This window comes from Perna viridis, chromosome 7, assembly GCF_037379345.1.
Source record: "Perna viridis isolate PV_CMFRI_1.1 ecotype Kerala chromosome 7, ASM3737934v1, whole genome shotgun sequence".
NCBI classification, from domain to species: Eukaryota; Metazoa; Mollusca; class Bivalvia; order Mytilida; family Mytilidae; genus Perna; species Perna viridis.
This window is the reverse complement of record NC_142451.1, coordinates 27,011,797-27,026,991: the sequence shown is the minus strand read 5'-3', so window position 1 is coordinate 27,026,991 and position 15,195 is coordinate 27,011,797. Positions and strand designations below refer to the sequence as shown.

Below are 15,195 nucleotides of genomic sequence, written 5' to 3'. Positions count from 1 at the left end.
GTCACAAAATTCAACTTTGTGTTTACAAAATTGAATTCTGTCAGAACAGAATCCCTTTTGCATGCAATTTAACACAAAATTCATTTTTGTGTCTCAAAAGACAATTTTGTGAGACAAACATCAATTTTGTGTCAGAAAATTTATTATTGTGAGACAAAATGCAATTTTGTATGCAAATTAGTTTACATAATCGCAATGAGAGAGACTTGACTTTAGCGACTCAAAATAGACATTTGTCTCACAAAATTAATTTTTGTAGCACAGAATTGACTTTTGTGACACAAAATTAAATTTTGTCTCACAAAAATGACTTTTGTTATTTAATTTCCATATCAGGTAACAAATGTCAATTTTCTATGAAAATATTAAGTAATATTTGCATACCTATTTGACACAATTGAATTTTGTCTTTAGAAAATCGAATTGATCATAAAACAAGTCTGTATAACATAGTTTTGTTCGACAAAAATGATTTTGTTATGACAGAATTCAATTTTGTGTACACAAAATAGATTTTGATTACACAAAGGCCAAGTCCCATTAGGCGCCCCGTAGTATCAACATCCTTTTAACGCCTGTGTATGGAGCCCATACGTTATGCCATTGGCTAGACTTTTTACAATTACATGTAAGCTTCTGGAACAGGGCTAATATGTTGCTATATGATTGAACGTTTAATGGTCGTCACCATGAACTCGTAAATTGTTATAGTGTATCAAGCTCCCTTATGAGAACCGATTTGTTCACTGTGTCATAGTTTTACTTTCCTCTTTTGTATATCCCGGACGTGACATTTCATGAGCTTCCTCGAAAAACATAGAATGGTTACAATACCGGTGCTCCTGATCCATTCCCCAAATTTTCAGCGAGTCTGGGTTACTCATTTACTTTTACTTTGTGCGTATTATTTTTGGTTATTTCGTTTTCTTTGTTGTGTGTGTCTATTGTACCTGTCAAATTGATATACTTGGATAATGTTCCATTCTTATTCGGATAGGTGGGTTATATATATATAGGCTAAAAACCACTAATTCCACTTCCCATAGGCTTCTATGCTAATTTCACAATATTCAATGGCTTCTCTGGACTTTACCTTAACTTTAACCTGCAGAGGACTATATATCAGCATGATTCTACATATGTCAGCTCACAATCCTCAGAAGGGCATGTGGGGTTAGCAGACTTGCAGTGCAGTACTGGTCACCGGAAGTGAAGTGTCTATAAATAGCATGGGAAATCCCAGTGTTTTCACAAGATAGGGGTATATTTAGAAATCATTATGGAGATTAGGCTTCACATCACAAGAAGCAAAATGCACCTATAAAATGTACAGAAATGTTTTTCCTTTCAGAAACTGTTTAAATTTTTTAAATGAGATGAGAACATTTTTCACAGCACTATGAGGAACAGGGGTAATTTCTGCGTAGGACTATTTTTGCGTACGTTCCAAATGCTCATTGGTTGAATTGGTGGTCTGTAACCTATACGGTCTTGACTATCCGTGAAGATCTCGCACTACCGTCCCTTGTATGGGGCACCAAATAGGACTCTTGCGGTTTTGTACTCAAAATTTAATTTTGTGCAGACAAAAGTGAATTTTGTTCAACAAAAATTAGTTCAGATTAACAAAATTTGTAATATACCAGAAATTGAATACTGGGTAACAAAAGTCAGTTTTGTATGGAATTAGTTTAGTTTGGATTCTGTGAACTAATTTACATATAAAAATGAGAAATATTATGACAAAATTAAATTTTGTCACAAAATTCAACTTTGCGTTTACAAAATTGAATTCCGTCAAGACAAATTCATTTTGCTGCAATTTAGCACAAAATTCACTTGTGTGTCACAAAAGACAATTTTGTAAAATAAAATTCAATTTTGTTCTCAAAAGTCAATTTTGTATACAAGTTAGTTTACAGAATCCTTTGGATATGCAAATGAATTCTCTCCCATTACGATTTTTGTAAGACAGCCTCTCATTGGATGTAGTAACCACAGGTCTGGCAGGTTTCCGATTACTTCTGAAAAGCAGCCTAAACCAAACCAAGAATAATCTGAAAACTTGTCCCAACCAGACACTTTATAAAGTGGCTTTATACAATGAAACTGGGAAAATCAAACACATCTCTAAACTTAATACATTCTACAGTCCAAACAGGGTTTGGTTTAGACAAGTTTCATTGTACTACAGTAGAGCCTGTATAATCCATCATCTTTATGATTCAATATTTTTAGGCTTTATAACATACTCAAACATAAAAAAGTAACAAGATGGTTTATGTAATATGAAGTTGTGGTTTAATTGAGCCAACCAAAAAAGGGGAAATTGCAAAATTTGGAAATGAACATACTGTAAAATAAGAATCTTAACAGAAAATTACAGATTTGAAAAAGCAGAATTCTGCTTTAAAGCTTAAGAAGAACAGCAGTGAAGTCAAAACTCGGGTACTTGCTTTCAGGGCCTTACCAAACAGAGAAGGTGTGTTCAAACACGACTTCCGCTATTTAAAAAAAAAAAAAAAAGAGGAATTTGATCTTGAATCATTTTGGATATTAGAATCCCTTGAAATTGAAGGATCGGAAAGCCGAGGGGAACAGAACATTTACCTAATCGATTATCAAGAAAATAATACTGAATTTAGGGGAGACACTTTGCAAAACTACCATGGAAGCAAGAATGTGACGAACTTCCTTCGAATTATGGTATCTCAAAAAAAAAAACAAAAAGCGCTATCGGAAGGCTGGGTAAGAATAAGGATTTTTTAGAGAAATACTGAGGTCTGAATATGTATAATGAAAATATATATCAGGAGTTATAGAAATAAAATGCTCCACTGGTAACAGCTGGTTATGTCCACAAAAATCAGAGGATAAACTCTGACAAACAATTTATGTTGTAGTCCCAGAAATATATAAAAAAAAACAAAACAAAAAACAAAAATAAATTTATCAAGAATCAACTTAAGCTCAAGTCACTACTTTAAAAACCAAATGTCTACTGTACCAGATAATCTTGACAGCATCATGACATAATATAACTAAAAAAAAAACCTTCATGGGCTGATAAATTATCATACATTAAGCAATAAAAAACTGAGTAAAACACAATGATGTTGCATGTTTTAATTGAGCTCCTCTATTGTATTCATAGTTAAATATTTTTTTCTCCATCAATTTTTGATATGATTATAATGCTTATACTTGCAGTGAATTGTATTAAATTATTCATTTTCCTCTTTAAATTCCATTTTCACTAACATGAACATCAGTTACAAAAGACAATGTACATTTCAAATTTACTATAAAAACAGAATGCCCAGTTTTGAAATCATAATAAATTTTCAGAGTGAGCCTTTTAGTGAATGATTATGAAATCAAATATGAATGTGCAGTTATCACAATAGAAAAATGTTTGTTCAAAGATCAAATTCTAGATTTCAGCCTTGATTGTGTCGGTTTCCCCATCCTCTTCGATGATCTGAAAAATAGAATGACAGTTAATATGTGAATAAAACCTTAGTATAATAACCATCAAAATGTATTCAAGTAAGGATGTTATTTAATTCCAAGCAATTCTAAGCGACAATTTTGTGAAAATTTGAATTAACTCCCTTTTATAGATGTTTGATGGACATGTTATATATGTGGTGAGATACATGTGTACAACCATCTTAGTTGAGAAAAATTTCTTGATTAACATATATATGAGCTAGAAATATTAACAAGATGTTGCACGCTATGTTGTGCTAAGAATACCCTCACTCAACCAAAGCCGAGAAAGGGAGATACAGTGCAAGTCATCATGAGGAAGCAATATATACCAAATATCTAAGCATTCCCTCCAGTACAAATTTTTGATTATGTAGCACCTAAAACACTATGAAGTAGATCTGTAAACAGGAAATAAATGAGTGACGAACCTGGAAAGGGAAGACTCGGTACAAGTCATCACGAGAAAGCAATATATACCAAATATCTAAGCATTCCCTCCAGTACAAACTTTCGATTATGTAGCACCTAAAACACTATGAAGTAGATCTGTAAACAGGAAATAAATGAGTGACGAACCTGTAAAGGGAAGATTCGGTACAAGTCATCATGAGGAAGCAATATATCATATATCTAAGTATTCCCTCCAGTAACTTTATGCAGATGCTGAGAAATCTGTTACAAATAAGTGTAACAGACAGACAGACTGATGAATGGACAAGGTGATTGCAATAAATCCCCACTCTTTTGGTATAATAACTTTGGTAATTTAGTTGTTACAGTATTTTTGCAATTTTTGCAAATCCCAAAATAGTTTAATACATTTTAAAAGAATTTCCTATAGAAAAAAAAAATTCTAGGCTTGAAGCAGTTTAATGTAAATCTTGAAAAATGAAAATATCAGACAAATACAAACTTAAGAAACTTAAGACATATCAACTAGGATGAACTATGAAAAGTATACTGGTAGTTAAAGTTGTAGATTAAATAAATTTCATATTTAATCCAATTGTTGTTGATACCAAATTTTTCCTGTCTGTTTCAATTTGGCTTATTTAGTGGTAAAAAGTTACACAAGTATGAAAGGCAAACAGTAAGATGGAAAACAAACATGAATGACCAGATAGCACAACATTCAATAATACAACATTCATTTTCCATCATAAAATACATTTAGATAGATGCTATAAACCACTTTATGATGCAATCAGTAAAAAAAAAAAAAATTGAGTTGTCTGGAATTTGGCATTTTTTGCAGTGATCATCAAAAAAATTGAAATTGACTTCTCAAATTTGTCTTGGATCAAAACATGTGTCTTTCACTATTTGGAAACAATAAGATTTATCTTAACCTAGATCTGTTACATTCGTGAACACCAAACGCATTTTGTAATCTGAATCCCAAATATTTATTGCAAAAGTCTCTGTGAAGCAAAAAAATCATCAGAATACTGCTTCTAAACTGGGAACAGTGCGACAGGAATTGTTGATTGTAAGACCTTATATTCTACCCAAAATTCGTAAAAATATTAGGATTAAATTGAAAAGGTTGGCATCTGTGCATTTATAATGATATTAAAAATACATAACTGTACATACAACAACATAAAATGTATGGTTAACTTTTTCTTGAGTTTCATTTAAAGTAAATAAACAAGTAAAAAAAAAAATGAATAAAAAGTAATAAGTTAGAGGGACAGATTGCACTCCACAATTGAATGATAACTAGTGATTTCTAAATGTTTCTCACAGCTTTGTATTTTGATGCAAATATAGATTATCATACCATCTTTCCAGTCATCCCATTCTCGAGCTTTCTGTAATGTTTCTTCATCATCACCTTCCACCTTTTTCTCCTTTTCTTCATCTTCTCTTTCTTGCTCTCTAGCATCTCTCTCAGGATCTGCTGCTCTATCTTGTAAACTGCTTCTACGGAAGAAGTAAACAGAATAATATTTAACAGCATCTTCATATTTCATGAAACACGTCTACGAAAATATTTTAGAACTAAGAAAAGTTTCATTTCTATTATGAATACTATCTCAGTAGATACAACATTCTGTGCTATACTTTGGGATGGCTGGTACACGTACATTGAGAGAATCGGAAGTTACTGCCATTTAAGAGGTGAACAAACTTAAGAGAGGACAATGTCATTATTACTTTTTAATACTGTGAAACAACTTCTTTCTTGAATGGTAGCAAATGAAAAATTTCCCACCTTAAAAATGGAAATTTTTCCTTCCAAGCATGTAACAATAATTCTTCGTGCACATCTTCCAATCTTTCTAGAAACAATCATCAAAATCCAATCAAGACGTGCCACACTAATAAAGATGCACAGAAGAATATTTGACTAATTAATAGAATTGAAAGACTGACCCCAACCCCATCCCACTCCCGAAACAATATCTTTAAAACACAAAGAGAGAGTCAGGTGCTGAAACATCTACTTTTGTTAACATTCCAACAAGGTTACTTATAATGGAGTCCTTGTGTTATGAGGTTACAGTTCCAACTTTAAAATTTGTATAGGTATCTGCCATACAAAGCACATTTCTTGCATACCATCAAATTTAATCAGATGATTGCATACACACTTTTACTAAGTACATACCCACTTGGAACCTGCATAGTTCCTTCCCTGACTTTTTCCTCATAAAATTCTTCCACGGTCATCATTGGTAAACTTGGATACCCTGCACCAAAAACCCTTTTCTGGATCATATCTTTTGTAATGATAAAGGGTCTAAATGCCTACAATATTGAAAATGCAATACCAATTTAATACCTCAAACCATCTAAAAAAGTCCTCACAACTGATCTCATTCAAGAAATAAAGTATTCACAAGTATCAAAAGGCTGAAAAATTCCGAGTTTTGTTAAATTTTGAAGTTGTATGATGCAGAAAATACAAAAGTTTAAACAAAACCAATTTGTTTGGATAAACTTGAAAGCGAAATACAAGTTATACCCTAATATCACCCTCGAAACTTTAATCAATGATTTGGGTTTAAATGTCTTTGAGTTAATTTTTGATTAAAAGGAACGTTTTCAAATTTGCACATACAATGTACCCCCTCTAGTTCTAATCATTGATTAGGTATACCTCTTTTTTCTTTGGTTCTTTCTTCTGTGCACCAACATCATGACCATTTTGTAGACTTTGTTCTCGAAATTTCAACATTGTAACTTCACCTATTAGATACAAGTTTTCTTAAAAGTAAACAAATTATTTTTTTTAATACTTAAAATTGCTGTATAAAAATCTACATTAGACCTTTTTCAGGGTTGGGATACTTCTAATACAATGTACAATGATATATGAAGTATTAGTATCTGTAAGAATCAGGCAGTGGGTGAAACATGGTATGAAAAAACCCATCATTTTGATGGTGTAATATGACTATTTGCAACATGAGAATCAAGAAAAAAAGACAAGATTTTCCATATCATGCTGAACCGTTGAGTTACAATTTCATTGAAATGCAATGAAACTGAACATTTCAAGGGCAGATAACTCTGTGAAAAACCCCACTTTCATTGAAAAATTTCTGAGCAAAGCCAGTGATGGAGAGATCAAATAATGGTCTTTTCAATTACAGAAAGTATGCTTGAGGGATATTACGTTGTCAGATCAGTGGGTTTTTGACATGCATGTTTCTGATTTTTCCCATTTTGCCTGGTTCTTATAAATACTTACACTGAATAAGCAAATTCTGTATAAATCACAGATATTTTAATTGATAATATACATCTATTTTCAAGTTCTTTGAAAATCTTATCTTTGGGATAGTGGCATTGTTAACCATTGTAAGAGCAGATTTAGGCAAGTTTTCATTTTTTTTTCATGGAAAGTACTCTTATCAGTCATAATATGGCTATTACTTTAGGTATATAAAAATTAAATTGGAAACATGTAAATACAAACTTACTGTTAATATTATCTAATTCTTCTAAGCCTTTGTCTATCCACTGTTTACATAAGGTAATATAATACTCCCGCTGAAATATATGAAGAAATTAAAGTAGTTTTTTAAAAACATTCTATACATAGCATTTCTTTATTTTCTGAACAAACAGTATATTTGGAGCATACATGAAAGTAGTCCCAGTCTTGAAGAGATTAAACCCTTTCCCAACTACAGCATGCATAAGCATTTCAGAAACTTGAATTAGAATCATTACAGAGAAAGAATTATACCAATGCACATCTCCATGGGAATATAACAATTTTAATTTCATAATATCATGATCAAGCAATGTGTGTGATATACATTGTTTATACAATTTCTTTACGAAGATGTACTTTTCTATTCTATTGGAAGAGTAATCAAGGGAACCAAGATTCTTGCAGAAATCAAAAGGGACAAGGACCAGACATGGAAAACAGGGAAACACAACAAAGAACATAAAATAACCAAAATAAAACATACAAAGTAACTAAAGTAAATGAGCAACTCAGACTCCACTAAAAACTGGGAGCATAAACCCCAGGTGCACCAGTAGGGTAAGCGTCCTCTGCTTTTCTAGAAACACCCGCCAAGTTGCTCATGAAAAGTCAAATCCGGGGTAGAGGAAAGCGAAACAGAAAATTATTGAAATTATTGAACTAAGACCACAGGAAACCTATAAGTTCTTCAGTTTTTTTTAACTTCTATTTACCTTAATCTCATCATCAACATGTTCCTTCTCCACTTCTACAGATAAATCTTTCAATCTTTGTGTTCTTTCTTTCTTCTCTTTAAATCTTTTAATTTTTGCTTCTCTCTGTTTAGACATTGCCAAATAGTCTGGAGGTCTATAGAATTAAACAATAGAACTTGGTGAAGAGGTAATTATATAGGTTCTTACTCTGCATCAAGTTATTAACTACCTAATATTTCTACAGTAGCTTTTTGAAAAAAAATTTAAAGAACCTCAGTGAGTGCGCTCACATACCCCACACGCCCCAAGGTTGGATACTCAAGTAAATTTGTTTGTAAGAGAAATACATGTAGAAGGACCCCAATAAAAAATGGAATAAGAGTGTTTTTAGGCTTTAGACCTTTATCTTCTAACTAAATTCTATTAATCAGAATGGTAGTTTCAAACTACAGACTGTGATTTCTTTGAGTTTTAGTTCAACCAAAGTAAATATCATCGTAGGGGAACAAAACGTCCACTTGACCTGTAATTTATCATGGTGAACTTATATACCAAAAATCAAGTAATAATCTGCAAGCGTTTAGAAAAAAAAGTCTGAAAAATGGTTATTTCTGTGCCTGTAATTTTCGTAAAAATCATCGGAGCTGAACCAACTACAAACTTGTCCTGTAACTTATCATGGTGAATTTATATACTAAAAATCATGTCAATATCTGCAAACATTTAGAAAAAAAGTCAGGAAAACTATTATTCCTGTGAATTTTGCTAAGTTCAAGGCCCGTAATTTTGGCAAAAATCATCAGAGCGGAATGAAACATACACTTGACCTGTAACTTATCATGGTGAATTTATATACCAAAAATCATGTCAATGTCGGCAAGCTTTTAGAAAAAAGTCTGGAGAACGTTTTTTTAATGTTAATTTTGCTAAGTTCAAGGCCCATAATTTCTGTAAAAATCATCGCAGTGAAACGAAAGTTGAACTTGGCCTGTAACTTATCAAGGTGAACTTCAATATTTGCAAGAATTTAGAAAAAAAAGTTTGGAAAACTGAAGATGGACGCCCTTTTTACATAGACAAGGGCGATATTTATGCAATACGAAGATAAAATTCACAGACTGCAAGCAGGGGAAAAGTTTCAGTTAGATTAACACAGCTGTTCATTGATTATCTGACTGTCTAAAAGTAGAAATGCTTGGTTTTAACAATCAAAATGGTTTCTAAGAAAAAAATCTAACAATTAGATGCACAATATTAGAAACACTCCAAGAAATGTGTGGATTTAAAAAATTAGGAAAACTATGATTTTTGAAGAAAATTTTGTACTTCAATTATGCTACATATATGTCCATTTTAATGGATAATCCAAAATTTCCATCAGCACAATTATTATACAACGAATTGTTACCCTTTACCACTGGAAACTAAATCTGAAGATTCTTCCGGTGGCAGTTCGAAGTCTGTAATTTCATAACATTTGCACATTCTCAGGAAGTCTGTGAAGTATTCCTATTTAAGAAAAAATACAAACCATCAGTCATAAATAGTTATATCCCACTTGAAAATCATAATAAAACAGAACCTAAAGGTAAGTATAACCAAAAACATTAATGAATAATTGAAATTTATAAATGGATTATGCTGCATTTTAAAAGATAATTTAAAGAATTGATAAATACTTGCTTAGTATAAAATAGCATGCAAATTCTAGGTAAGAAAATAATTAGTCTGAGTACATTTTTCAATATCCTGTATCCAAGCTTTCTTACTTTTGACTTTTTGATAGTGGGCATTCTTGCCTCTGGTTCTCTTGAGGACTGTAATGTTGTCAGATACCCTAATATTGCTGGCAGCAAGAGATACCTAAAATTGAAAAATACATTTATGTATGCAATATTTAAGTAAATAAGTTACAGTGACTTCATTAATACATAAAATACAGCACATTAAGTTCCATTACAGCGAGTTGAAAAGGACCAGTTCCAATTTCAATGCAAATTTTGGTAGGCTACTAAGTAGTTTAAATAGCATTCTAGGTAAAAATCTGCCCTTCACTATACCAATGTGTCCTACTTAACTACTTCAGCACACCTGTGTGACCTTTTGGACACTGCCTTTCAAGTTTGAATAGCTGTAAATTATGATGACCTTAACCTCTATATCATGCCATCCATCATTGTGTTTGGGTAGCTTGTATTCTATATACATGTACAAGTGATTTACTTGTTTCTGATTGGATAACACTGTTCATTTTATTTAAATATTCATAGACCAAGCCTTCTTTTAGTTTCAATTACTTAATTGAATTGAATGCTTAAATTTCTTATGGAAAGAATTTGATGCTCATATATTGTTATATTGAGATTCTCTCTAACTGAAGTAGTATTAAGAGCTTAAAGTAATGGTAACATTCATTACACTTGTGCAAAATGGTCATATTTTCATTTGCAATATAAATGCATGCACCAGTCCTTTTAAGGGCCTTCTTAATATTAAACATTTTAAAAACAAGAGGCTCCCAGGAGCCAGACTCGTTCACCTGGTTGAATTTTGCCTTTCAAAGGCAATACATTTAACAAGAAGTTGTCCAACAATTTTGACTCAGGACATCTTTGGTAGGACTTATCATAAGATCTTTTCAACAATTGAAAGTTTCTTTTAATCTATCATAGTTTTCAAGATATTGACTGAAAACTGTTAATAAAAAATAGTCATTTTATCCCTTTCAAGGGCAAAAACTCTTACAAGGAGTCATCTCACAACTTTTATCCCTGAAAACTTTTGTAGTCCTAATAATATGGATCATTTCAAGTTTGAAAGAATTTGGCTAAACCTAATATGTGGAAATATATGTGAAAAACTACTGTCTGACCCATATATTCTATTTTCAGTAACGGCTGCAATGCTTTTTGATGGATCAAAAATCCCCAGACCAGTTCTATGCAGGATACACCAAGGAATATTTGTACAAAGTTTGGTTTCAATTGATCAAATAATGTCAGAGGAGAAGATTTTTGAAAGAAATAACATTAAAAATAGCAAAAATTGTTGAAAAAGGGCAATATCTCCAACATGACCCAACAGTTTAAAACTAAAATTTGACCAGAGATAGATCTCATCATGCTGAACACTTTTGTCAATGTCAGAATTTTGCTAAACCTAACGGTTTTGGAGATATATGCAAAAATCTGCTGTCTGACCCCTATGTTCTATTTTTAGTAATGGCAGCCATGTTTTTCAATGAATCAGAAATCGCCACACAATTCTATGCAGGATACCCCAAGGAACATTCATACCAAGTTTGGTTTCAATTGATCAAATAATGTCAGAGAAGAAGATTTTTGAAAGAAATAACATTTAAAATAGAAAAAATCGTTGAAAAATGGCAGTAACTCCAACATGGCTTATCGGATTAAAACCAAAATTTGACCAGAGATAGATCTCATCATGCTAAACACTTTAACCTAGTCAGAATTAAGCTAAACCTAGCGGTTTAGGAGATATATGTGAAAAACTACTGTCTGACCCCTATGTTCTATTTTTAGTAACAGTGGCCATGTTTTTCGACGAATATAGAATTGCCAAATCAGTTCTATGCAGGATACCCCTTGAAACATTCATACCAAGTTTATTTCTAATTAGTCAAGTAGTTTCAGAGGAGAAGAGTTTTGTATAATTGTTAACGATGACGACAATGGACGCCAAGTGATGACAATAGCTCACAAGGCCTTTTGCCAGGTGAGCTGAAAAATGTTAAAGAAATCTGGTAAAGTGATTGTAAATACTAGTATCATTTTAATTTTTTGGTTTACAGTGTTTTTATAAGATGCACTAAAATATAAACTTGAAAATGTACCAGTATAGAAATTTAACAATGATTTTAATGGCCTCAGTGAGTTGTATTTACTTGACATTTAGAGGTTAAGATCATCATTATTGACAGCTATTCAAACTTAAAAGGCAGTGTCCAAAAGATCACACAGGTGTCCTGTGGAAGTTAAGTAGGACACAATGGTATAATGTAGAGCAGATTTCTACCTAAAGAGCTATTTAAACTACTTAGTAGCCTACCAAGATTTGTATTGGAATTAGAACTGGTCCTTTTCAACTCACTGTAATAAAGAAAAATACCTATAAGTACAACAGAAAACAATTTTTTTCTGTATGTTTTGTCTACTAAATTAAGAATTAAAATTAGAGCTATTGATTGTTCCATTCAGTTACTGCATTTACAACTTTTTTCGCAACACAATTTTCGGAGCCATAGCAGCCTATGATGTACATGTAGAATCTAACAACAATCAATTCTACTTTCTGTTCTGATAATGTAACTTTCTCATCAGCCAACCAGATTTCATCTATCACGATATTGAAAGAATTATTCAAAAGGAAAAACCTGAAGATTCAGAAAAGGTCATCTGAAGAGAAAATAGAATGGTATGTTACTAAATCCTACATGCAATGACTGAATGGAACAATTGATAGGTATAATTTTAATTAGATTGCAGTATATGTTAACAGATAGAGGAATAAAAATTGTCTCCACCCAACACAGTAGAGTCCCCATTATAAATATAATGTTTGTAGTTTACATGACAAAATATACAATGTACATGATTATCTAATGAATTTTAAAGTTTTACAACATTTCAGTTATATACAGAAAAAAATAAATGAGTAGTATTGGAATGAATCAATTTTATCTCAGTTTTTAACTTGGTGGAGACACAATGGAGTCAACAAGTAACTCCACTGTGAAAAGTAGAGAAATTAATATTTTGGTTGATGTTAATTTACCAGTTTAACCAAACAAATCTTTCAGTTTTAAATTTGTTCAGTTTAAGCATATGTGTCTCTTGTCTTGCCTGGAATGGTGAGTTAAGTTCAGGTAACCCATTGAATCTCCTAATTCTATGGATTTTTAAAAAAATTTCCTGACTAAATGTTAGAATCAATATTCCATGACATATAATAAAATTTACATACTGTTTTAACTGCTTCTGCATGAACTACCCTTAATGAGTACATGTGTTCACATGTATATTACCTGATTTCATTAGTTGCCACTTCATCAATGTTTTCATTTTCACTAAACAGGTGTAGTTGATTAACCATATGTATAACTTGCTCTCCACAAGAAATGCCATGTTTCAACTTTTTCTAAAAGACAAGAATGTGTAAATTTTTTAACAAAGAGTAGAAATACAGAAATGGTACTGCAGCATAATTGATGTTCATCTGGTACTTTTGTGGTTCACAAACTTCAATTTCTGAAAGAACTTGAAATTCCTGTTGAAACTAAAAGGCTAATTTTGAAATCCATAAATTCTAAATTTCTTGAGCTCACAAAATTTTGATAAAGCAGAAAATGCAGTCATGCCAGTTAAAGAACATTGATTAAAAGTAAAAATTATAGTATGACCAAGGGTCCAGAAACGGTAAAAAATGCCAGTCATTGACCGACAAATTTTACAAATGACCATTATCCAATATCAGACAAAAAAAATTGTCAACCCTTATAAATTACAGTCTGCATGGTTTTATTAGTATATACACATCCTGTCTACTTGTCTCCTAATTGTTTATTGGAAATTATAATTGACAGGTGTGTCAATATTAGCCAATGTGCAGCCACCTGTGACTGTGACTTACCTGTAATTGATTAGTTGGTTGCATAATTAAATGAATGGTTCACGTGGAGCACCACTGCATATTCAAATTTATTGAAATGACACAGAGAATTTTCATACATTTATTACTTGATTTAATTAAGAAAAAAAAAAATCCATAATTTTCCCGCTGATCTTTCAGTGGTAATGAAAGCACATGGTGCTGAAACTATGAATCAATCACAGTTTGTAATTATTAATTTATCGACTGAATCTTTTTAACAGAGAAGTCAACAACCCATTTAAGTCTATATACAAAATGTATTCACGATTTTTTTTTGTCAACATTTTTTTTCATCACTTGGAAGTTTTCGGCTGTTTGCCAATGTGATGAAAAAGCCTGAGAGATACAGTTTTTTGTTTAGATGTCAGAACGTCCTTGTGTAGTCAAAACCGAACACATTCGCTCCTTCTGATATTTTGTGAAAGACAGAGTATGTGATGAAATATCAAAAGTTCCAACATTTATCTTTAAATAACTACATAAAAGTTTTTCTTTGTAAAGTTTATTCTTGATTTGAGCATGTAAAAGACTGATGGAAACGTCTGCCAAAGTTTGATAAAATTACCGACATGGGCTGTCAAAATTTCCGGACCCTTGACTATGACTCAGTATAATTAAAAAAAAAAGATTCTGCACACTTTTCTCTGATCCTCATCTGTATATTGATTTTATTTCAGATAACATACATATAGGTGTTAACCTTTTAAAAATACTAAAATGAGAGATGTCCCTTAAAAACACTTCCTGAAGCAAGAGATTTGCCAAGGTTTTGTAACATTCGATGTTAAGAAACAATAGATCAAATTTGTGATCATTTCTACAGTCAGCCCCTTCTCTGAAACATGACAAGCAATTTTCTAAATGATCTTTATAACAGAACTGATGAAATATATACGATTCTAAACCGAAAAGTCAAATAGGATAGGGGACATTTCAAAATTTAGCTCAGTTCTACCATTTTGATCTGTTTGACAGAGTCAGAGGCACGTAACTTCTCAGATTGTTAGGGAAGGCCCCAGTAGAGAGCGTGATACTTTACACCTATGCAATAATATATTCTGTTCACTCTGTAATCCCCACTATAATTCCCCTGTGGTACAGTACATTGATTGTAATATTACACGAAGAATTTGTTCAAGTACAATTTTTTAATGATAGTTGATAGACGTAACTTCAGGAAATATCTTTACTTGAAACTCTGGTGAAGAACTGGAATCGTTCGTATTTTCTGTGTACAGATAGGTTTCCCAAAGAACTTTGTACAAATCAGAAATGTTTGAGGTTATTCCGCTGTCAGAGACTTCTGCCATTCTTTTCTCTGTGTTCTTTGATCATCTTATGAATGTTTGTAAAATGTTAATGTTAATACGTAAGACGGAAAAA

The 15,195-nt window shown here is 31.9% G+C and overlaps 1 protein-coding gene across 2 annotated transcripts; it reads right to left on the bottom strand.

The window, feature by feature from the left end:
* Nucleotides 1-3,111: 3,111 nt before the first annotated feature.
* Nucleotides 3,112-15,171, bottom strand: LOC148612075 (immunoglobulin-binding protein 1-like). 2 transcript variants are annotated; one of them, XM_088593187.1, is made up of 10 exons: nt 15,003-15,171; nt 13,187-13,299; nt 9,909-10,002; nt 9,548-9,648; nt 8,158-8,293; nt 7,428-7,497; nt 6,602-6,690; nt 6,110-6,249; nt 5,279-5,421; nt 3,112-3,481 (listed from the first exon to the last, which is right to left on the bottom strand). In XM_088593187.1, exons 1-10 carry the CDS (start codon nt 15,120-15,122, stop codon nt 3,441-3,443), a joined length of 1,047 nt encoding a protein of 348 aa, XP_088449313.1. In that variant the 5' UTR covers nt 15,123-15,171; the 3' UTR covers nt 3,112-3,440. The 2 variants fall into 2 exon arrangements, with proteins under 2 accessions (XP_088449313.1, XP_088449311.1); XM_088593185.1 differs by having other exon boundaries at nt 6,602-6,708; nt 15,003-15,162.
* Nucleotides 15,172-15,195: the final 24 nt, after the last annotated feature.

What these genes read in the sequence shown, in the direction of transcription:
- LOC148612075 (XM_088593185.1), bottom strand. Translation starts at nt 15,122, where the DNA reads ATGGCAGAAGTCTCTGACAGCGGAATAACCTCAAACATTTCTGATTTG. An exon ending in CCACTATCAAAAAGTCAAAA is followed by an intron (nt 9,649 to 9,908) that starts GTAAGAAAGCTT and finishes TTTCTTAAATAG; the next exon opens with GAATACTTCACAGACTTCCT. An exon ending in ACTATGCAGGTTCCAAGTGG is followed by an intron (nt 5,422 to 6,109) that starts GTATGTACTTAG and finishes CTTCTTCCGTAG; the next exon opens with AAGCAGTTTACAAGATAGAG.